The sequence below is a fragment of the Sardina pilchardus genome, chromosome 10 (assembly GCF_963854185.1).
Source record: "Sardina pilchardus chromosome 10, fSarPil1.1, whole genome shotgun sequence".
Taxonomy (NCBI): domain Eukaryota; kingdom Metazoa; phylum Chordata; class Actinopteri; order Clupeiformes; family Clupeidae; genus Sardina; species Sardina pilchardus.
In genome coordinates, this window is record NC_085003.1 from 13,011,308 (window position 1) to 13,035,490 (window position 24,183).

General features: G+C 43.1%; 3 protein-coding genes across 3 annotated transcripts; 2 read left to right on the forward strand and 1 right to left on the reverse strand.

The window, feature by feature from the left end:
• Positions 1-52: 52 nt before the first annotated feature.
• Positions 53-1,765, forward strand: ch25hl1.2 (cholesterol 25-hydroxylase like 1, tandem duplicate 2). The gene has a single exon (XM_062547790.1). It carries the CDS (start codon positions 323-325, stop codon positions 1,175-1,177), a length of 855 nt encoding a protein of 284 aa, XP_062403774.1. The 5' UTR covers positions 53-322; the 3' UTR covers positions 1,178-1,765.
• A 170-nt stretch (positions 1,766-1,935) lies between these two features.
• tspan3a (tetraspanin 3a) lies at positions 1,936-8,787 on the forward strand. Its single transcript, XM_062547434.1, has 7 exons — positions 1,936-2,120; positions 4,042-4,233; positions 4,602-4,676; positions 4,849-4,950; positions 5,107-5,259; positions 5,432-5,515; positions 7,429-8,787. The coding sequence occupies exons 1-7, from the start codon at positions 2,058-2,060 to the stop codon at positions 7,519-7,521; spliced, it is 762 nt and encodes a 253-aa protein (XP_062403418.1). The 5' UTR covers positions 1,936-2,057; the 3' UTR covers positions 7,522-8,787.
• A 1,157-nt stretch (positions 8,788-9,944) lies between these two features.
• On the reverse strand, positions 9,945-24,050 carry pstpip1a (proline-serine-threonine phosphatase interacting protein 1a). Its single transcript, XM_062547013.1, has 15 exons — positions 23,814-24,050; positions 21,987-22,087; positions 21,514-21,588; positions 21,096-21,130; positions 20,894-21,000; positions 20,466-20,528; positions 19,752-19,856; positions 18,809-18,854; positions 16,230-16,309; positions 14,936-15,034; positions 14,668-14,764; positions 14,378-14,471; positions 11,850-11,929; positions 11,230-11,339; positions 9,945-10,821 (listed from the first exon to the last, which is right to left on the reverse strand). Exons 1-15 carry the CDS (start codon positions 23,844-23,846, stop codon positions 10,690-10,692), a joined length of 1,257 nt encoding a protein of 418 aa, XP_062402997.1. The 5' UTR covers positions 23,847-24,050; the 3' UTR covers positions 9,945-10,689.
• Positions 24,051-24,183: the final 133 nt, after the last annotated feature.

The window sequence follows — 24,183 nt, forward strand, 5'->3', positions numbered from 1 at the left end:
GGAGTCATATCTTTTATAGAAAAATCCAGCAATCTGAGTGCGTCTGTAGCCATGTTAATGACATCTCCCTACTGGAATTTGACGGCGAAATTGGGTAATGGTGCTTGTTTTCTCAATTTGAGGTATCACCCGTGTATCTCGTTTGCTGTTCCATAATTTAGAAGGGTGAAGAGAATGTAAATATTTCATTACACTGATGGTGTAGCCTATATCCTACTATTGCATCGGGGCAGCCAGAAGCTAGTGCATCTACAAGATCGCAGATCGAGGTGAGGAGAGGAAAATAGGCTAAATAGACAGGCAAGTACGCTACTCTGCAAAAATGAACTTTAGCCATCTTTGTGAGCTCTTATGGACAGTCTATGACGAACAGGACTCCATTCTACAGCCCTTGTGGGACCACCTGCGGCTGTATCACTCTGACACCATCAGGTCTCCGCTCTTCCCAGTGGTGCTGACTGTGTCATCATACTTCATCTTCTGCCTCCCTTACCTGGTCTGTGATATAATGGGTGACAGGTGGCCTGCAGTCCAGCGCTTCAAGATCCAGCCAAGTAAGAAGCCCACTCCTACCATGCTGGTCCACTGTGCAGGAGTCACCCTACGTAATCACCTGCTCCTGGTCTTCCCAGCAGCTGTGGCTCAGTGGGCATGGCGACCACCAGTTCCCTTGCCTGAACGGGCCCCCGCCCTGCTGGAGCTCGCCGGTGGGGTGGCTGGAAATCTTCTACTTTTTGACTTGCAGTATTTTATTTGGCATTTCTTGCACCACAAGGTCCGCTGGCTGTATGTCACCTTCCACGCCATCCACCATAACTACATGGCGCCCTTCGCCCTGGCAACCCAGTGCCTGGGAGGTTGGGAGCTAGTCACTGTAGGCTTCTGGACCACCCTGAATCCGGTGCTGTTGAGATGCCACCTGCTCACAAATTGGGTATTTATGGTAGTTCATGTGTACGTTTCAGTGGAGGATCATTGTGGCTATGAGTTTCCCTGGTGCACATCGCGTCTTATGCCATTTGGTTTCTACGGTGGACCAAACCAGCATGACGTGCATCACCAGAAGCCCAACACCAACTTTGCTCCCCACTTCAGCCACTGGGATAAATTATTTGGTACTTATTTGGAGCTTACCTTTTCAAAAGCTGACCTTAGCTTTTCAAAATCTTGCTCTTAAACAGAAGAAGTAAAATGCTGCATATCCATAGTTGTTTACAGTATATTCAAAAGGTAATAAAACTATCATTGCGCATGCATTTAGTTTGTATCATAAATTAAATTCTGTTATAGCTATCTGCAAATTAATTTGTCTGAGAAGTATGCTTTTGTAACAGTCCTGATGAATTTGCAATAATACCAATACAATGTTCAGTTAAGTCTTATATTATGGCAATTACCTTAAGAGCTCAATTCTGTGAGTTGATTGGATTCTGTTGCATGCATTTTCTGCTGTGGCTTCCTTTAATGACCAATGCCATTTTGAGAACTCTAGATGGATGATGGATATAGAATTCTGTACTAGTCTATACTATACCTTTAATAGTAGCATGCCATGATTATATAACTTATATGTTATAAGTAGGCTAGCCTAATTTGTGTCAGCATTTTATGACTAAACTGTAAAATAGGTTACTGCAAAAAAGTGGGTCTTTTTCAAAAGGTTTACTGGCCACTAGATGTCAGCATCGACACCACAATGTATGCAGCTATGATCAGCTTTGCCTGTGCAATTTTCTGTACTACCGACTCTGTCTGCTTAATTAAAATGTTTGTATTAAACTATGCCGTTGGTGTGAACATAATTGTCTAATATACACATAACCCAACAGATACACCTTGTAATAACAAAAAGAGTGCATCACTGGAATGTCAACAGTGACTTGTGAAGTCATCGCATCACATGCCCTGATTCAGCCGGTAGCAGTGGGCGTTTGGATCAGAGACCAGTGTGGAGTAGAGGCTGTCGGGGCATGGGTTACAATAGCCAGCCAGCCATTTTACAATCCTAGCAGCAACGAACATCTTTTCTGCAGCATCTTTGGATATAATAAATAGCAATGGGTCAATGTGGTATTACATCTTCTAAGACCGTGCTGGTCTTTCTCAATCTTATTTTTTGGGTAAGTTTGATGGATTTTTTACATTTCTTAATAACGATGCGTCAAACGCTAAGCTAACGTTCTACGCAGCAAATAGCCTGCTTATCGGTGCTATCTTGCCAGCCAGCAGCGCTATTCAACATAGGCTACATGAGCTAGTTAGCTGGACGAATGTTTAATTTCGTCATTTTGTCGGTCAAGATAGTAAAGCATATTGATCAGATTTATACAAATAATGTTAAGCCTCAAATGTTCCTACAGTCAAATCTTTAGTATCACAGTATCGTCATGATAACTTACTCAACTAGCGATAGCTAGCATGTCGACATGTTAACAAAGCTCAATATTGCCAGAAACTTGCCCGAAAAGGACGCCTGGCTTGTTAATCTTTCCTATTTTACAGTCAATTGTGAATTGCGTTTTTATAACGTCATGTGAGGGCAAATGGTTTATAAATATGTGTTCGAATGCGGATCGTATCAGAAAACGGCTTTTTGTTGTTTGCCTTGTAATGTTATCAAGCGCTAGCAGCCCACCTTTCTGCAGCAGACAAGCGACTCGTCCGTGCAGAGCCATGGCACTGGGCCCCAGAGTAGCTAGCCAGCTATCTAATGAACAGCTAGTGAACATTCTTAATGTACTTTCGGTCACCGATGAGTTGTTTTCAACATAGAAAATCCCCTGCTTAGCATATCAGTGTCTTTGAAAGGGTATCTATTCACACTGGGGGGATCAAGTGCCCCGTAGAAGACTAAGGTCTAACGTTAATTTGAACGTTACCGCATAGGTGAGGTGCCTGGGTGCCACCCGCAGCACCATCATCACCGGCCGCTTATAGCTATCAAGTTTATGTATGTCAACTTGGTAGTAATTGACATCCATCTGTGGCCAGCGCCACATTGTTACATTTGTGGTATAATTGGAATTTAATTGGAAAACTAGTGCTACGATATTCTGCCATCCAAATATAGCTGATACACAAAGTGAGAGAGCGGCTGGGTTTGAGATCAAACTCGTCAAAAGACCGAATTCGCTTGTAATCCTCGGAATGTTTCACAGCATGCCACCGTCGGTTACCACTGTATTCCTCTCCTTATGTGTCTATCCGTATCCTTAATAAGTAGGACACTGCCATACATGCTCTTTCGGCCTCTTGTGTCTTAGTGAGCAGTTGTAAAGGCTGTCCAATGTTGTGGGAAAATAATAGATTTAGGTTGGAAATGTATTTTGTCATCGTAGGAAATAGTGTTTTCTGTCTGTCTCTGTCACAGTCTTATTTGAAGTGAGCACTAAGGAATTTCATTATAAATATACTAATAACAAATGCAGACGAAAATGATTGCTGGGACACTGGAAGGGTTCCAGATCTGTCCTGGTCTGGACTCTTAGCAGAATCAGGTTTCCTCATAATTTGCTTCTGCAAAGAGATGTCAAACATCATGGTTTAGCAGTCCCATTCCAGTCATTCCAGTATTTCATGTAGTTCATGTTCTTTTGTGTGTGATAAGGCACTTTTCTGTAGGGCTGGGTATTGGCGCTGATACTAATTAGACTATAGTTCATTTCAATATGGGGCAATATGAATAACAGTACAGTCCAGTAATTTGCATGCACTGTATGTAAATTGATACGAATGAGATATCAAAAAGTGTGCAGTTCTACATTTTAGAAATCTTTAAAAAGCTATACAATACAATAACTGAAAATTGGTATTTTGTAAGCCTTTGATACGACCATAACTAATTCTATGGCTCTGTAAACCATTATGAAAACAAACATAGGGGGAAAAAATGCATATTGGCTTTAGATTGATTCAGACATTTTAAGAGGTTTATATTGAGTTAGACACATTTTTAAAAAGGTATTTAATGTTTGAACTATATGTTCTACTCTGTCTGCCTCAAAGTTCTGCTATTACAAGTTGTGTTGTCTGTCCTTGTAGGCAGCGGCTGGCATCTTATGCTATGTGGGGGCCTATGTGTTCATCACCTACGACGACTACGACCACTTCTTCGAGGACGTTTATACGCTCATTCCAGCCGTGGTCATCATCGCCGTGGGGGCACTCCTGTTCATCATCGGTCTGATTGGCTGTTGTGCCACCATCCGCGAGAGCCGCTGTGGTTTGGCCACGGTCAGTTGGGCATACTTCACCTCATTACTTTATAGACACAAGGCATTAAAGTTGCCTCGGCCCACTTTGATCTGGAGAACAGGACTCCCATCATAGATGAAAGGTCTTTGATGGCCCTCCTTTATTACAAGTGATGTTAGATTGTTAGATTGTCTTTTGTCATTTGTAATTGGTCATTTATTAAGTAATTTGATTAGTCTAGGACATCTGCATCATACCATAGATGTAAGAGGTCTGCGGTAGGTAAAGCAGTGTTACTAGTTCCATGCCACGTGCTAGAGGTACATCTGTATGTGAAGCTCAGCTTGCCCCTCCTATATTGATCTTGTTTTTGTCACCACTGACCATGTCTTTGTCCACATTTGCAGTTTGTGCTGATCCTGCTGCTGGTGTTTGTGACTGAGGTGGTGGTGGTTGTGCTGGGCTACATCTACAGAGCCAAGGTAAGGCCCGTCCTGAACAGAGTCTGTGTTGGTCAAAGGTGGAGTCTCCACTCCTTTCTTGTTTGGTTTTGAAATGGCTTGGACAAACTGCATGCGTGGGTTTGCCGAGGCACGTGTCTGCCATGGCCTCAACCAACGTGGAGCTCAAACGGTCCCATTGTTTTATCTGCAGGTGGAGGATGAGGTGAATAAGTCCATCAGGACGGTCTATAATGAGTACAATGGAACCAATACTGATGCCCCAAGCCGTGCTATTGACTATGTTCAAAGACAGGTGAGTGGCTGGCTTTTGTCTAATGGGTTTCGCTCATTATCAGGTGCTTGACTATCTTATGGCACAAGGGCTGTCATTCTCTGATTGTGAGTAGGCACTGGTGTCTGGGATGTAGCTGCTTGTCAACAAATGTCTGTCTCTGGAATATGCCTTCAGCTTCACTGCTGCGGAATCCACGACTACTCGGACTGGAAGTACACGCGCTGGTTCAATGAGTCGCGCAACAACAGCGTGCCACTCAGCTGCTGCAAGCCCAACGTGAACAACTGCACCGGCTCCATGCTGCGCCCAGGAGACTTGTACCCTGAGGTGAGCCACACACACACACACACACACACACACACACACAAATGCTTACACACCTGCAGTCTGATGGAAAACCTTCAGGTCATCCTTCACGTGAGGAGCCTTTCAGTCTGATTTGTGTGTCTCCTCTCTCTAAACTAATCCTCCTCCCCCTCTTCTCTTTTCATCTCTGTAGGGCTGTGAAGCGCTCGTCGTCAAGAAATTAAAGGAGATTATGATGTATGTCATCTGGGCTGCGCTGACCTTTGCTGCCATCCAGGTAAATACACCTGCCTCCACAGATAGATATTATAATAAGATATTTCTAGGCCAAACCAGACCGACTAGTTTGAATGCAAACTGCTGTTCCTCTTTATCGTGTGTGCGTGTGTGGGGACTTGATTGTTGTTTTTTCCTGATGTGTTTCGGCTTTCCTGTCCTCTCTCTCCGATGAGTGGTTCAGTTGGCAGGGGCTTCCAGCAGCAGCAGCAGGGAGGGGAGAGGGAGAGGGAGAGGGAGAGGGAGAGGGAGAGGGAGAGGGAGAGGGAGAGGGAGAGGGAGAGGGAGAGGGAAGGGGAGGCGGGGGAGGGATAGGAGGGATAGGGGAGGGACACTCTCTCTACACTGACCTCATTGTGTCAGGGCCCTGTGTCTTCAGTCAGTCAGACGAGAGCAGTCAGGAGCAGCAGCAGCCGCCACTTCCTGCCCCAGCAGGGAGGGGGGGGGATCCACCCCCCTACCCCCGACTCTCGGAGCATCTCGGGCTGCTGTTGGGGCAGCTCGTGTCTCTGTCCACACATGTGTCCACCTCTGCTGCTCCACCGATTGGGAATTCAGTGGGAATGAGCAACATGCACGTTTGTGGGTTGACTGCACTCCTCATGCACATATGCATCGTGCAGCTCATTTTTGGCCAGCTCTTGGCCAGCTCTTTCAGTCAGTCCGTCAGTCTTTCCCAAAGATGGCTCCTTTGAGAGATCATCAGATCAGATAATTACGTGTGTTTGTTGTTTACTGTAGGGAATGGAAGGAAACGGTGAGCAGGATAAGGGAATGTTCTTGCTCTTGTTATCGTTATCGTTGTCCGTGAGCAGAGCAGAGTCTGGGGGCAGCACGAGAGACTGCTGCTTTTTGGAGCTGAAATTAAGGGCTTGCTAGGCTTGAAATGGCTGAACAGGCAGAGACTGCTGCCCACACACAAGGAGAGGATTTAATTCGGGCGGCGCACAGGAGAGTGTGCTCGCTCACAATCACACACACACACACACACACACACACACACACACACACACACACACACACACACACACACAGAGCTCGGTATTAAGCCTCCACTTCTTAAGCAGCTCTGCAAACTATAACCTCCCACTTCCATTGGAACTCAACAGAATGCCTGAGCATCTCCATTACGGATCAGTCAGTTTAGGGTTAGGACAATTAGAGGGCTCTTTGACGAGGAGCTTTCCCTTTGTTCTTGTTGATTGTGGGCCTGTGCACACATGTGTCTTTATTGGTGCCCCCCAGTCCTGAAGATCACAGACTGGCCTGGCTTTCTCCGCAGGGTGTGTGTGTACACACACTTTTTCTATGCTAGAGATTAATTTCCCTTAAAGGAATATTTCGGTATTTTACACTTTAAGCCCATTTTCTGTATTGCCTAGCATGAAAACGAGTGTTTGACACCAAAATCTCGACGATTGAGCCTGTGTGTGCATTCCGGCACCTTTAGAATGTTCTCTGTATGGCCTTAACATTGCTCCCTATGTGCATAAACTATTCTGTCCTTAAAACACCCCTAAACGTTCGTTTTTTTAAATGTGCAGCTCACCGAGTGGTTACTGGTCTTCAACGATCTTCTATTCTACATTCTATTCTACATTCTAAAGGTGCCGAAATGCACAAACAGGCTCAATCGTCGATATTTCGGTGTCAAACACTCGTGTTCATGCTAGGCAATACAGAAAACGGGCTTAAAGTGTAAAATACCGAAATATTCCTTTAATTACATGTCCGACTACAGTTCTTGTTCTCCCCTGAGCTAAATGGTACACACCAGTTTACATTCTCTCTTTTGTCCAAGTCCTACAGTGTTACATGCATTTCTCTTTCTCTTCTGTCTTTTCTCATGTGATGTCCACTGTTTCTCTCTCTCTCTCTCCCTCTCTCTCTCTCTCTCTCTCTCCCTCCCTCTAGATGCTGGGGATGTTGTGTGCCTGCGTCGTGCTGTGCCGCAGGAGGCGAGACCCTGCTTACGAGCTCCTTGTCACTGGAGGAACATACGCATAGAGCTGACCTCCACACACACACACACACACACACACACACACACACACACACACACAGATATTCACAGGCACACATCCACACTCGTACCCCTAAGGTTTAAGATTGTGCCTGTCAGGGTCAGCGCACAGGCTCCTAGCCCTCCGTTTGGCTTTCCCTTGCTGTCGGCAGTCAGTGAACCCACCTTTCACAAAGATGCTCACTCTATACACTGGTGACAGGTGTCCTAGTGACAATACTATTTATTTACATGCTGTATGTAAGATGATGTTTTTATATTCACTACTTTTATTTTTCTCTCTTCTCTCTCTCCACAAATGCTACAAGCCAAATTCCAAAATGGCAGTCAAAACCTCCCCAACCTCTTCCATTTTCTGTCTTTAAGATGAGGCATTGACACTTAATACTTTAAATTAGATTCTGTTTATGTTGGGGAGGGGTGGGGGGCGTGGGGGGGTGTTGATGAGAGGGCATCAGTCTGCTCATGTGCGGGAAGGCAGTGCTGGAGGGGAATTAAAATGTGGAATTTCTGCTTTCCTCATGTGTCAGTTTGCACTATGTGTACGGCTTTTGGAATATTTTATAAATATTTAAAAAACAAAAAATGACTTCATGTAAATAGTCGAGACAGGGATTTCCTCTCGTCCTGCTCGCTCATTCTCTTCCTTTTTTTCCTGGTCGGTTTAGTTTCGGTTTTTTTTTTTCCTCTCACCAAATCACTCACAATCCTAGCGAGCGTGTTTGCGCTTGTCACTCCAGAGATAAACATGCTTGTTCTCCAGTCTTGTTTACCCAGCACGCCCTGCGTCACCAGCATCGTTCTCATGAAGAGCTGCTGTAGGAGTGCGTTGGGTCCACGAAAGACATTTCAGATATGCTCATACTGTACTCATAATCTTGTTCAGATCTGTCTGTAGAAAAGAAACTAACACTAAGTCGAACAACAATAATTGGAAGCAATTTGGGGAAATAGCTTCTTTTTTTTTGATTCAAACAGGCATCTATGGTAATATTGTACATGCACTACGTATTATGTACTGAAAATGTTACATTTTATTACTGTTACTCTCTTTTTTTTGTCCTCCTTTGCTTCTTGTGTGGAGTTGAGTATACTGCTAAGATGTAGATTTTAAAGTTGATTTTTTTTGTTTGTTTGTTTTTTTGAGAAAAAGAAATGTAGCTCTGTAGAACAAAAACGTTCAACTCTAGATGAATGTAAATAGATTAAGGGGAAAAAAAACGTACTGAAATAAAACTTGTAAATTCCAATTCCAAATGACTTCTTGTCTTTTTTGCTTAAACATTTGAGAGAGAGGCAGGGTCGAGGGACGCTGAAGAGACCTAAGCATCAACGTCAGCTGTTCATGTGCTGGTATTTTTAGAATGCCCCCCCCCCGGTCTCTTTTTATCCTTGATCTTGGGCCTTGCACACAGCCAATCCCTTGCTTGCAAACACAAGACCCTGGTCATGCTTTTTAGGAATTCCCTGCTTGTTAAGGGAAGTCTCAACCCACACTTCTCCCCCCTCAAACCTCCATGTCAAACAAAGGGCACCGGCTGATTACTTTATTGAAGCAGTGGGCTTTGTTGCTCTCTAAGACCTAAAACACTCGCTCACTCAGGGTTAAAGTTCACTGCTTTCCCAGGCTACTCTGTGTAAAGTTAGCCTGGGGGGGTCTGTGTGTGATGGTGCTGTTCCTTTCATGCAACTGGAGAAGTGATTTAGGGGAGGGAACCTCCTGCACATATGCACCCGTCAGCCATCTGATGCCACATGTATTGCTGACATGACCTGTTTATTGACATGGTGCATCTGGCCAGTTTGGTCATTTTTTTTCTGTATCATAATTGTCCCGGCAAGCTGGTTCCTAGCTGCCTCCACTATAGATCTGATGCTCGTAGCACTGGGGAGTTAGAACTTGTATTTGTGTCTCTCTGCGGGCAAGGCAGGCATCTAGGATGACCGGTCTCCTGAGAAATGGGGAAAACTGATACCTCAGACACAGGTGGATCAGACTACATGGTCATCTGATGCAGAAAGTGCAGGCAAAGTGTGTGTGTGTGTGTGTGTGTGTGTGTGTGTGTGTGTGTGTGTGTGTGTTGAACACTGGTCATTGTTTCCAAGTCAGCTGTCCTCAGCACAGGTGCAATGATAAATTCTTCTGTAATACAGACGTGACTGCCGCAACGCTCCTGTGTGTGTGTGCGCGCGCACACCTGCTAAAGACAGGTTGCGTTAATATGAAGTGATCCTCAGTCTCGTTTGTAGAGCGTTTTTCAACAGCTGCGTGACCATGAAGGCAGTAGTGGTCATGTTATTTTAGCATTAACTACAGTGCAGTAGCAAGTATGGTGACTTGTGTCACCTGATATTAGTGCCCACCATGTTAGTGTGATATGTTAATAGAAGCTTCATCGTCTGGCCATAAAGAAACAGTGCAGTTTAATCTTATTAAAACATTTACAGAGGTTAACAAATGAAGCCAGAAGAAATGCCAGTTTGATTATAAATTAGACATTCTGCAAATTCTCTCTCCACAGAGTCAGAAGTGAGTAAATTGGAACTAGAGTATTTTTGCATCAAATACATTCACATAGTTTGCGTTAAAGAAATTCAAAATTCCTCTTGAAATATTGACAATACCACAAATGACCAACAACAAAACACAGTGACGCACAGTAGAAATATTAATGGCTGTAGTTGAAGTTCACTAGCTTTAAGCAAGGAACATCTGAATTTAAATTACCCCCACCCCCACCTATGGAACATCCCTAGCCACTGCATAGTAATATCTCATCTTTAACATACATCACACAAAAGGAATATTGGAAACGAACAGTCCAGTTACAACTAGATCTACTGCGCTACAATTGTGTTATGCCAGCCTGTAGTGCCTGCTTGAGACGAGCTCTCCTTTTCACAATATAAATATGTTACCCTGAATAAAACTGCTGTTAAGCTGGTGCTTCACACCTCTGAGTCAGATCGGCACTGGATAAGCCCACACAGCTGTCGACCTGTAACAGGGTCCTCTCAGTGTGTGTGTGTGTGTGTGTGTGTGTGTGTGTGTGTGTGTGTGTGTGTGTGTGTGTGTGTGTGTGTGTGTGTGTGTGTGTGTGTGTGTGTGTGTGTGTGTGTGTGTGTGTGTGTGTGTGTGTGTACGCTCCCTTTCAGACTTTGTTGAGGTAAGATCCCGGTACCAGGCCTGACTGGCCTTTACTTTCCACTGTCCACCAGCCATCTTGCCCCTGGTCCACCACCACCACTACCTCCCCCACGGCAATGGACAGCTCGTCTGAGCTCTGGGGAAAAGTAAGCAAAAACACACACACACACACACAGATATGGGCAGTTATATCCAGTGTCCTGTGATGACTGATGATATCTGTCTACTGCTATTTTCGGGTAATGACCAACAGGGTTGGAGATTACTCCGTTTACACACAGCAGTAGCTAGTTAGTTACATACGCCTACAGTTCAGTTTTGTTTCTTTTACATCTAGCTTTTGTAAAGCAAGTAACAATAAGGCTCCTCATTCTCTGACCTTTCTCGATTACACACACACACACACACACACACACACACACACACACACACACACACACACACACACACACACACAGCTACATTCTCATGTTTCACATTCCCTGAATGCAAAAATCCCAGAGCCCTGTTACCAAGCGTGTTTACAGGAAGTGGTCTGGCTCACCTGAGCAACATATTCATAGAGCGCCTGGTACTCCTCTACTGCTGCCGCAGCTCTTGGTGCTCCTCCGGTCCCAAGCCCAGGGATGGAGGCGTACACCCCATCTGAATCAGCTGACCATGAAAGCATGACAGGGAGATAGATGTATTAAGGGCAGAGGTAATGATGACGCAAAGTCTGAATATCTGGCTAAGTGTCAACCTTTCAACCATTTCAGGCTGATGGTGGTCACAGGTCATAATCTTACAAGGGCAAAACTTATTTTTGACATCATGCTCTTATTTTTTAGACTTGGGCTTGGCTGCCACCTAGTGGTAAATGCATGACCTGAATGAATGCTGTATTCAGTAACTGCAGGAAGAGAATGCAAGTATTTAATGTAACAGACAAATCCTTTAAACCAGTGCTAGTTGCTAATACAAAAACATGCTTCAAAAAGTGACAAATTAAGTGAAGCTAAGTCAAAATGAAGTGGAGGTGGGACTGCTAATGAGGTTACTTCACACTATATTGTTATATTATTGTATTTTAAAGAAAATACACAGAACATTACACCAATAAATATAAACACATGGCAAAAGTAAGCGTTAGATTCAATTTCTTTCACCAGGAGCAATTCTCACCAGTGGGTGTAGCCGTTGATACACCATCATTGACATTGTTCCTGCTGGCACTAGAGTTTCCTTGCAAAAGATTTGAAAACCTGCATGAAGGAAAATGAAAATCAGTGTTGACTGTGAAAAAATCTGCAAAATCTGTACTGATATTCTGATGAATTAATTCAATTTCGAATCAAGTTCACATTGGGTTTACATTTTAGAAGCTAGTGGACTCTTTGGTCTAAATAGGAAATAACCAAAAATGAGGGGTTAACCAGAGGTGGGACAAAGTCAAACTAGAACACAGTAGGCCTACACAAAACAAAAAAAGAAGGGGCAGGAATAACAGGGTAACTGTCATGTTACATTTCCCATCAAAGAGATGATCAAATTAATACTTCCTGCTTTAAACTTATACGCTTACATGAGACAAACGTAATTGCATGTGCATATCTCTGTGTGTGGCTGTGTGTGAATGCATAAAAATAACGTCTGAAGATATGAAACCACATGATTGACTTTAGCCAGTTGTTTCAGGCTTCACCATAGTTATCTCTGAATCCTTTGCACGGCACCTTTAACATTAATTCTAAACTTTATATTCCTTCTGTCCAAGTAGCATACAGATAGCCTACATGTTATGCCGTATTCATATGAATGGAACCATGTCTAAATGGGCTCTGATGTAACTTTCTGCAGCACTCTGCAGAGCCGTGTAATAATTGTTTTTTAACTTCCGTATATGACAATAATATAGCTGGCTGTTTCATGCACTTGATTTCATCTTCAGAAGAGTTAGGCCTACAGCCATCCAGATACTGCAATGCAGCGTTGTTACGTTTGTGGAAAACGTAATCTATCTCTGTGGGCTTCTATCACAAGTTAAAATGGCAGGGTAGCCTATGCCTAAAATGTGGAAGTAGGGCTAATCTTGCTGTGCCTTAACATGGTAAATGTTTGATAGTGTTTGTTTGCTCTAGTGTCGATACTGCAAAATTTGGTAACGATCCGAACAAATATATTTGTTACCAATTCGGTACCATTCGGTATTGATACCAAATAAATATAGGGCCAGCATGGCTGATACTGACACCAATACCGATATTTGCTACTAAAAGCAGCTTACTTTTACATTGGGGAGAGCAGTGTGTCGTTATTTTTTCATGTGAATGAAACATCAATATGCTACATTTGAATACATTTCCATGATGATTTTGTGATTTCCACTGTTAATTGTCACACATTTCAACAATCAAACATTGCAAAGCAAAAATGTGAAGGGATTGGTATATGCATGACTGTAGGCTAGTCTTTTGTGAGACAGGAGCAACATATTGTGAACTTAGACGAGAGAAATTGGAAGTGAACTGAAATTAAAGTATCGATCCCATCACCATCATGCATCACACTGTTGTTCTTTTGACAGTCAATAAGGAGTCACATCTGCAGTAACTAAGGTAAAACTACCTGTCCTGATGACGTGATTGTCATGATCCCATTAACATCTAGCCTAGAAATCTAGACGGCCCTAGCGGCAGCAAATCTAATTTGGCTGCCGGGGCAGTCTAGCAACGCTCCGTAGAGCTTGGGAGCTGGGAAATGGAAGAATCACCGGATCACATCGTGTATAGAGTCGGTGGGCAGGCTTAACATAATGGTGACTGACACATGCGACCAGAAGTTGCGACGGTTACGCATCCTGCTACTTGAAAACAAGAAGATGATTCGTTTAGCGTTATCCTATTGCTTGGAGAGGGAATTTGAAAGACAACTGTTTATCCCACCCCTCCGATTGAGCCCTGCCTACGGTGAGTTCCCAGACCCTACATCTTGATGTGGTCTGGCTGTGTAGTATATTTCCCTGTTGAACGAAATGTACATGTGCACTGGACACTGTGAGTCTGGCCTACTGTAAGTATTGAGGACTAAAACAGCTGGCTGTAAATAGCAAGGCTCAGTGCCTAGAGGTCAGAGATGCACAGGCACCAGAAGGTCAGAAGGTCAGAAGTGTAAACCTGAGCAAAAACTAGCCTTCACCTAGTCTGGAATAGAAGATGTACATTTGTCTGCTATTTTGAGTGACCACAGACAGGTTACATCCGGTTTGCAACGTATATAAGCAAAAGTCGCAGAATGTTCAGTGGAGCATGCTTCGCGAACCATGGCTTGGGTGGAATAATGCTACACAATCTTCAGTATTCTTTCATCTTGTACGTTTTCATTATTGGACTATTGAATAACCAAATTTTGACACACATATTGGAGGCACGGACGGGGTCTTGTAAGGACTAAAAAAAGGGTACGACAGTCTCATCGTCTTGGTGGTCAGGTGGTCAGAGGAGAAGCTGATGTGCACTGAGTCGAGTCTCGAGTCAATAGCATGGAAGTCCAAGTCAAGTTGTAGGTCATTTCTAATTTTGTCTGAAATCTGAAGTCATCAAAATCCTGACTCGAGTCCAAGTCACGTGACTCGAGTTCACACCTCTGGTGTTTACCTGGTGTAAACACACACTGAGGCTAAACGCATCCTCTGTTGCCTGTGTAATTCTCACCTTTTCATGACCCCTCCACCAAAGCGCCCTCCAATGCCGTTGCTGCCGTCTGTGCACGGCTCTCTGTCGTAGTAGTTCTCAAACACAATGGGCACTAGGGAGACAGGGTTTGGAATTCAGACAGTCAACACAAACACAGTCAGAATCAAGCCCAAGCAGGAGGCCAGCTTAGCTTCAGTTGAATGCCATTCAGCGGACGCCATGAGCGACGGCTACTACAGGCCGAGTATGTGTGGCTACACAGAGCTGTTGTCCTGCTGTTGTCGCTGCAGTCTGGGGTGGACTCTCACCTGGGGGGGTCGTTCCCGTGCTCTTCAGCTCAATGAAACTGTTGTTGTCAACCGTAATGTCACACTCCTCCAAGCTCAGACGCACTTCCTCATAACACTAACAAACAAAGAAACAAACAAACAAAATGACTATGTCCCAATTCTAATACATGACTACTATAGGCCTGTGAATGTGAAAGCATGAGAATGGCTACTATCCACATCAAGCCACATTTATTTTGTCATGCAATATGCACTGTTCACTTGCAATAAGACAGTGTTCACTTGCCTCGTCATCCTTTACAGACTGCATTGAGAAGTGGTTACAATGAACCCACATTGCATTTCTCAAGATGTTGACGCGGTCTCCCTCCTGTTGCTGGAAGACCTGTGAACAGCATTCAAGAAGCCTTGAAGCAAAGATTGCTGTGAAGTTCATTGAGTTTCCAAACTGTATTCTCACTGCATGAAAGAGCTGAATATATCATGTTTTCCAACGGGGTTCAACTGTGATTGTGATCCAGAGACCACTATTCATGACAGAGGCAACCTGAAGGCCATTTTAATAGCCCACTCGTGTAATAATTCCCACAGTGAAAACATATACATACATGCAATACATTCATGAACCATCCGGGCTACAAAAACACCAGCTGGAAATCTCTGGGATATCAATGCATGTTGCGTGACAACAAGTTAAGAAACAAATTGTTGCGGACCACTCCAAATACTCTGTTTCCTCATTTGAAAATCAAGTGACACAGAATAGATGGATGCAAACAGGTCGCATACATGCCCACACGTTTATAGTGATGCTGTGGTTATGCTGTGGCTGAGGAGTGGACAGGAAGAGGAAGTAGCTGGTGGGGGTTAGCTCAGAAGCCTCTGACCAAATTAAGACACCATGCTTAATTTAGGGCAATCCAACATGTTTCAACCTGGGCCCTACTGATAGACAGTCTCTGACTCGAACTGTTCTCGTTGGAAATAAACAAATGAAATGCATCAAGTGTTAAAGCTCTTAACCTATCCAGCTCCAGAGGCTATGCAATGGAGGCTCATGAGGAAAACGTTGAGGTAAAAGGTAAAAAGGATGTCTGGTATTGAGAAGGAGAAAATAACTAAGTCCATATTTACATACAGTGCAAGGTAAAGAAACGTAACTTCCTCTGACAGTATTTGCCCTTACAAAGCCAATAAGGCCCTACTAGTCAATTCAGTGTCCCACAGAACACAGTTCCGATGCAACAACCGACAAGAAGTGAATTACAGGGGATGTCAGACAGGAGGATGACAAAGGTCACAGCAATGGTGAGAACACAAACACTCATTCTGTACAGTTTCTTTACGTTTACTGAAGTAAACAGACACCGATATATCTCTGCAGGGATCCTGTCCCTGTTGGCCGACCCTTGTAATAACATGTTCACTTTGCTGTGACGACATGCCACACAAAATGACTCTGAACTGCCGTTGAGCCAATACTGCCCCGATTCTCATGGTTTTTGTCTCTACTAAATGTTTGGACCGACACAGCAGGCTGAAATATAGCAGAGTTTCCCTCTGAGGCATCCAGGTCTCACCTCACATGTGCTCTCGTGGGTTGACTCCCATTCCTGACGAATCTTGTCAAGCTGCTCGATATTGGACATATACTGCTTCTCTAATAGCAAAACACAACAAATGCAGTGATGAGAATATGTCTGTGAAGGTGGATCTGATTACATGTCCTATGAGTCTTTGTGCATGATATATTGTGAATGGTCTGCATTAAAGTCTAGGAAAAGATTCAATAGGCAAAGTTTCACCCAATATTGGCATTGAAGATAAATGTGATGCGATCGGGGAAAAGGCATCATACGGTGCAATTTGACCAATTTCAACACCAATTTGACACCATGCATCCTAGCAACACCCAAGATTTTGGGAGGATGGTATCAAGGATTTTGCAAGGGGACAGAGTCAAGAATGTTGCTAGGATGATATCAGAATCAGAAGTGGGTCACATTTCGCAAGGAACACAAATCAAGGATTTTTGAGTGCACCATGTGATAGAGTTTCATAGATCACATCATAGCCTGGCAAGAGGTTTTGGTTGCCAAAGCCAACCAAATCTGGTTGGCACTCGTAACAATTTGGTGGCCAAGAGCAACTGTGCAACCATTAATGTCGAGCCATGGACACAAACCAACCCTTACTCATTACTCAGCTGTCCAAAAACGTGTGGTGTAGGGCACTTTTTCCTCAGAAGTCAAACTTTTCTCAACTTTAAAAAGACGCTCTGATCTGCAGAAAACAGCACTGCTAGCAACTACAGCACTTTTAAAAAGACTGAGGACTTTTTTTCTCATATTGGAAGTGAGACGGATTAAGAAAAGGAAAAAAGGTCGCACTTTGCATATAAACGTGTTTTTTATTGTTGCACATGTGCAACAATAAAAAACACGTTTATATGCAAAGTGCGACCTTTTTTCCTTTTCTTAGTAAACATATAAGTTTGGTCTAGCACTCTCAAAGACAAACCAAGAGACTGAGTGAAGCCTGCTCCTACCATACAAATTAATTGAGACGGATTACCCATAAGGCTCTGGCCACGCTTCCTTAACAACCGCATTTGCTTTTAAAACCGTGGGAACTCAGATGTAACTACAAGAAGGTAGTACTGTGGTCTGGGGCCTAACCTAAGCAACCCAGCTGATGGATCTACTACATTTGGCTTTCTGCTCCCACTGGCCATTTGGGGGCATGATGACATCTCACTTAGTCCCTTTCCCACATGAGCGAGACATCCGGATATCAAACGGATATCAAACGGGTGGCTGTATGTGGGAACGCAAAACTCGGGTATTTTCTTACCCGGAACTCACCCTACTAGCCCCCTAGTACTACTTCTAGATGTTACCCGGGTGCGCTTAGGTGGGAACGCAGCCGGCACAGTTCTGGGTAGAGATGGGGGGCGTACCGATGACGTATAGAAATGTGCCCTTGCAGCCTGCTTGCAGCCCGAGGCAGAAAGTACAAATTGCCATGGTAACGATAAACATTGCCCTACGAGTATGAACCATGGTATGAACACAGACGAGAACACCGGAGTACAGAAAACAGTGACATTTTGTTGTGTACGTACAATAAAAATTTAAACTGCAATCACGTTGTTGTGTTTGTTGTGGGACAGGCAGGATTATCCTTGCAAACCTGAATAGCTTGAAGTGTTGTCGATTAGCTTGCAACTAGCTGTTAGTGGTTAGCAATTAACAGCTAATAGTTAACGTCGCTGTTATTTAGCATTGTTGCTTTTTGTAGGAGTTGGGAAGGAGCCTCAGACCTCTGTGTGCTGTTTATATTTTCCAGGTGTGTCATTATTTTCTATTAATTTGTTATGTTGGATGTTTATACCAGAGAGGGTTGAAGTAGAGCTTTGTTTATAGCCTGTGGTCCTGGCGTTAGCTATTTTTTCCTCTATGCTAGCTCCCGCTGACTAGCGAGCTAACTACTTCTGTTGTTTCATGATGTTTTGGATCTGATGTAAGTTCGTATCATCCAGGCAACACAGCACAACAACGCATTTATTTAGCGTCATCTCCCTCCCCCTGCAAGTGCTGACATTGCCCCACCCCTCGCGGCTATTACTCGGGTCTAGTGTGAACAGAATTACCCGTATCTCACTCGGACATAAAGCTCATGTGGGAAACGTCCGTGTCGTGCCTCACCCGGGTAAATATGTCCGGGTAACTTCTAGAAGTTATGTGGGAAAGGGACTACTGTACTGACTATTGCTTTCCAGAACATGAGAATAATGTGTTCCCTATTAGGGGAGGAGGAACTAATGCCTTTTAAACAGCTTCAACAAGTTTGGGTTTTACACATAGCAATACAATAGTCACACTTGTACCAAAGTGACAGAGTGGAACGTTATGAAAATGGACTGTTTTATGAATGGAAATGAGACTGTAAAAAGCATTCACTGACAAAGTTTTTTTTTCCATCTGTATTGCTGGTGTATGGATGTGCCTACTATAGAACAGAAACAGTGAGATACACTAAGATCTGGGTCCTTCTGCACACACGATGTACTTCAGCAGGGAGGGGGATTTTCAGGAAGTGATTTGAAAGCTGTAAATAGTGTAAATATTACTATGGCTAAAGCAGCGGACACACTCACCTGCATCTACTGCTGCTTCTCTGCATTGTTTGGCCTTGTTCTGTACCTGATTAAAATAAAACATACTTTGAGAAACAATTTAAATTGTATCAAAATCACTTTGGCAAAAGACAGCCTTCTTTTCATACCCAGTTCTTCTTTACGACAGAAATAGCATGATATTTTTTTATATCACCACCTTTAGACACCAATGGTAAGTTCCTGTATGCTATGTACTGCACAAAGAGGATTTAGAGATGTGTTGCTTATGCATGAACATGCTGGATAAGTAGTGAGCTGTACACTTGGGGTTTGTTCACTGGGTGTTTGACTAGAATCACTATCACTGAGTAATCATTCATCATGTTGTTTTTACATGTCTTTTAATGATTATTTTTAAACTTTTTAAACTATTGTCCTTTATGCTTTTATGTACCCCTTACCTTGAATGTTGTATGTTTTCTTTTTTATTCTTTGCCTTTAAAACTAATCTTTGACTATTGCCCCTCTACGCTTTCATGAGCTATTGCTGCTTGCTTCTGTTTATGCAAAGCACATTGAATGACCACTGTGTATGAAATGCGCCATATAATAAACTTGACTTGACCTGGCTGCAGTTGAAACAGAAATGTTCCATGACACAACAGTTCCTGAATGGAGTATTTGATATGACTCAGAGGAAGCTATCACATACTGTATCCCAACCCACTTCATGGACAAACTGTCACCCAAGCTACTGCTAGCATCTACATAACGCATCTACTTCTTCACATGGATGTCTGCCTGATCAATAGAGGGAGGATATATACTGCAACCAGGACGTCATAAGAGAATGTCATTAGTTTGCATGTTTGCAGACCTCCACAGCTTTCTCTTGAGTTGATCTCCTGCCCAGTGAGATGGAAGATACCAAAGAGCGAGTGAGAGAGAGAGAGAGTCATATGTTGTTCTCAGCATGTGTTACCTTCTCGGCCTGTTTGGGTGTGGCAGTGGGAGCACTGTTGACTCTCTCAGCAGCCTGCTCCGCCTCATCGGCCTCCCTGCACTTCTGCTCGTACAGTTTCTTAGACTAGAGGGCGCAAAAAGAGACATAAACGACAGATGAGAGAGCTCCATCAGCTCAGACCCAATTAGGTAATGTGTACAAGAGGAGGTGTGGACAGTGAGTGTGACAGAAATAATGCTGCCTGTGACGCTGGGATGTTTCAGCAGCGCCGGCCCGTACAGCCCACCTCCTCCCGCCCCCACTCATTTGCACGTTCTCAACCTCACACATTTGTGCTCGCACAAGGTTGCCTGCACACGCACTAACGACTTTAGACACACACTTTCCTCTTCCTCTTCCTGCTCTGGCTGTTTCTCTTGTATGGTGGCACAGTGTGTGTGTGTGTGTGTGTGTGTGTGTGTGTGTGTGTGCACACGCTCGCACACACACACACACACACACACACACACACACACACACACACACACACACACACACATGCACGCACGCACACACCAACACCTAGGGATAGTGTGTATTTAAGATACATTTAAGAGATACTGGAAGTGGTTAAGGTGTCAAACTCTGGTTAAGGCAACCCCAAAAAGTCAGAATAATAAAAAAAAACACACAGACACACACAGACACACACAGACACACACACACACACACACAACAAAGGCATACACTCACCTCCATTGTTTTCTTAAATAAAGCAATTTTGGTCTTCTGTACCTTCTCCATGATCCCCTCGAACTATAAGGAGGCAAAATTCATCAACAGTGCAAAGCACTTACACATTATGAAACTCTCATGCTCAGTAAAGGAGGAAGGGGAAAATAGAATTCATCAAAATAGAACACTGTGAGCGTGTGCGAGCTTGTGTGTGTCTTGTATCTGCAAGCATGTGTGTGTGTGTGTGTGTGTGTGTGTGAATAAAATTAGTCAGGTCAGGCTTATTTATAAACCACTTATAAAAAGAAGACTAGTTGACCAAAGAGATGTACAATCAGATGACAAAATGTCATCAAAAAGTGTTTAGTGTGTGCATGTGTGTGTGTGTGTGTGTGTGTGTGTGTGTGTGTGTGTGTGTGTGTGTGTGTGTGTGTGAACTGAGAAACCTTTTTCCGCTGCTCTTTTTGCCGCTCCCTAAACTGCTCCATCCTCTTCACCTCGTCCTTGAGCATTACTGACAGCTGCATGTGCAGGTTCCCAATGTTCTCAATCTCTGGGGGAAAACAAATGGATCACATTCATCAAAAAGTAAGTAAAGGAGCAACAATTTGAGAAGGACATTTTGAAAAATGGCTTCCTCTCACTCACGTGCTTTCAGATGATCAAATGAAGCCTTCAAAGTACTGCCGGTATTAGAGGAGAGAAAACAAGAGGTGAGCTTTTCACATGAGTTGCAAATGTCAAATGTTCTATACTGTCATGACCTTGTCTTGTATGTGTACTCTGAAATAGGCCGCATGCCTCTCCAAGTATTACCAAGGCATCTTACTATCTCATATGTTTCAACAAATGTGTTTGAGAGCTAGAAATCAGTTTGCTTTTAACAACATGGGCCAGTATAATATGGTGTATCAGTCAGAGAGCTTCTCTAATTAATCTGTTTCCAGAAATGCAGTGCTTCATGAGAATAATAAGTCATGTCAGTGAAGCGACTAACTCAAATTTCAGTTCCTCAGTTAGAGTGCATGTGAAAGTAAAGACTTTATTGACTTCTGCAGTGGCCAACCTGATCTCACTTTGGCCTCCTGCTTTGCGAGCAATGGTCACCAACTCCTTGCCATACCTTTCCTCTGCCAATGCCCTATGGAACAAATGACATACTTAAAGAGATAGAACTGAATGACATTTTAGACACAAACAATCACAAACAATCTGAAAGTAAAAGAGGGAACCATATAATTAACCACTAATCACTCCCACTGTTTAAGGAAGATATCAAAGACTCATGAATTCATGTTACCACAGAGATGAACGTAGAATATCCTCATAAAAGTGAGTGAAACAAATGGATCTAACCACCAGATCTTTACTATGTCATATCATCACATTCTATCCAGGTGTGGTAAAGAGTAAAGGGAAATGCATTCTTTGAATCTTTTACGCCTATATCCTGTTCTTAATCCATTCAGACTGACTGCCCAGTCCCCGATGGCGAAGAGATTGTACACATTTCACTAGGTTGAGTTGAAGAGAAGAAACCTCATCTTCAGGAGCTCCTCCATGTCCTTGCACATCCGGCGGCCATCACACAGGCGTTGGATGAGCGCTTCATAGCCCACGTTGCTGCAGAAATCTGTTCCCTGCAGACAGACAAATGCACACTGTTGTGTCCATGCTGTTATGGTCATTTCGTTTGTTTCAAACATAGGACCTAAGCTATGCATCAATGATGCATGCATATTGTAAACTTTAGGGACTCTCCCATCACAAAGGAAGCATACATCTTTAAAAAAAAATAGCCCGGTGTTATTTACAGTTCATCAGCAAATAAAATGCAAAGCTCATAATTTGATAACTGAATTCTGTTCTTATGCAAAAATGCATTTCAATGAATGTTTTGTTTACATTCTCCAGATAACTAAACAGGCCTACTAGAGGTAACCTCTATGAATAGGAGGAAGGCATGGTAAGATGTGATTCCTAACATTCAACTTTGGAGTGGCTATTTGTAGGTAACAACTCAATTTACCTGTAAAAATAATTTCTTGTACTTTTGAATTTGCTTTACTATTAACTATTCTAAATTTTAGTTTATTGAGATGGGCAAATGACGTAAACTGTCATCACTTCTCCAAAAGATATTTTAACATTTGGTTTGCTACTCTCTCTATTATGCTGTTAAAGCAACACTTGTGATGAAATGACGTGTCAACACAACATTTGTAGAGCAACACAAATCCACACACCTAAGGGAAAATGTGCAAATGTATTGCACTTGCAGCCATACGTTGGCACAGGACATGACACAATGACACAATGTGCATTGACTGTTTTTTTTTGTCTTTCAGACCAGACATTTGAAATAGCGTGGACTGAGATGTCAATAGTGTTCTAAGCAGTGTGAGAGTCAGAGCATGTGACCACCATCATTTACTGTAACATAACACTGCTAGCAGGGAAGCAGCACGCAGAGGTAGAACTAAACAAATCATGTATTAATGCCTAACCATTTTGTTGTATTTGCTAAAGGTATTTGAATACACAAGAGGATGTTTTTCATTTGACAACATTGACATGTTTTGGTTATCTTTCGATGCATACTTTGTCAACCTTCCTTTACCAGTTCTTCTGTCTCAGTCAAAAGTGCCACATAGTTTGATTGGTTTTCAGTGGCTGACTGGTTATCTCATTACATTTACAAGTAAAGCCATTGAACAAAAGGATGACTAATTACAAAACAAACTGAAGTTCAGATCCTCTGACCAGTTCATTTTCACACGCAAAGGTTGGAATAGGATTATGGCGCTGGACCTGTTGATGCAAATTAACCCAGAAACTCTCTGTTGCTTTGTAGATTGAAGCTCTGACAACACTCGCCAGCTCACAGATCAAGGACCAAATGGGACATGGCTGATCCTCCACTCGCAGGAAGTCCACAAAAGCCAACAGAAATAAAGCCACTGTTAACACTCTGACCATACCAATAGGCCTTTTCAAACAAGACCCCAAAGATATGAAGTACTTTGTCATGACTATAATGTGGTAAATGCCAGTGTTATGTTACGTAATGTGGTAAGTAAATGTCAGCGTTAAAGCATCAAAGGGACCGTTTTAAGATTCTACTGGACACTATATCTCAATGTATATATACAAAAACTGTTCTGATGAAATCATATTTGTGAACCCAACATGTAACATTCATGGCACTGCCTTCACAAAATATTAAACTGAAGGTTCAGAGATCAGCTGAAGAGCAGAGAGAAGTTGACAAACACATCCTTTTCTCTAGACATCTAAACTCTTTATCGGTAGGTGGTATTTAAAACAGAGTAAGATCAATGTAAAAAGCCATTGGAACTCACTCACCCAGAAAGCATCTTTGAATTGTAATGGTGTCATCTTAAACCAGAACCTAAGAAGTATTTCCTTCTTTGGAAATCGTCTTGGCTGATAGAAGCTTCAATTAATATCCCAGAGGCTTGACAATGACGCAACAGCAGATCAAATCAGCAAACAAAATGAGAAATAGTTAAACATTGGCAGAGATTGAGAATACGGTACATGCAGGAACTGCTCCCCTTCACTGTGCAGGTTTGTCTTAAATGAGGAAGAGCCTTCATATGATGTCATCAACCACAGTCAGTCTGTCTCACAGATAACAGTGCTCTCTTTTGGTTGTCATTTGAATACTAGATAGGTGGAGACTGCTAAAATGGCATTGATTTACTAAGATTGG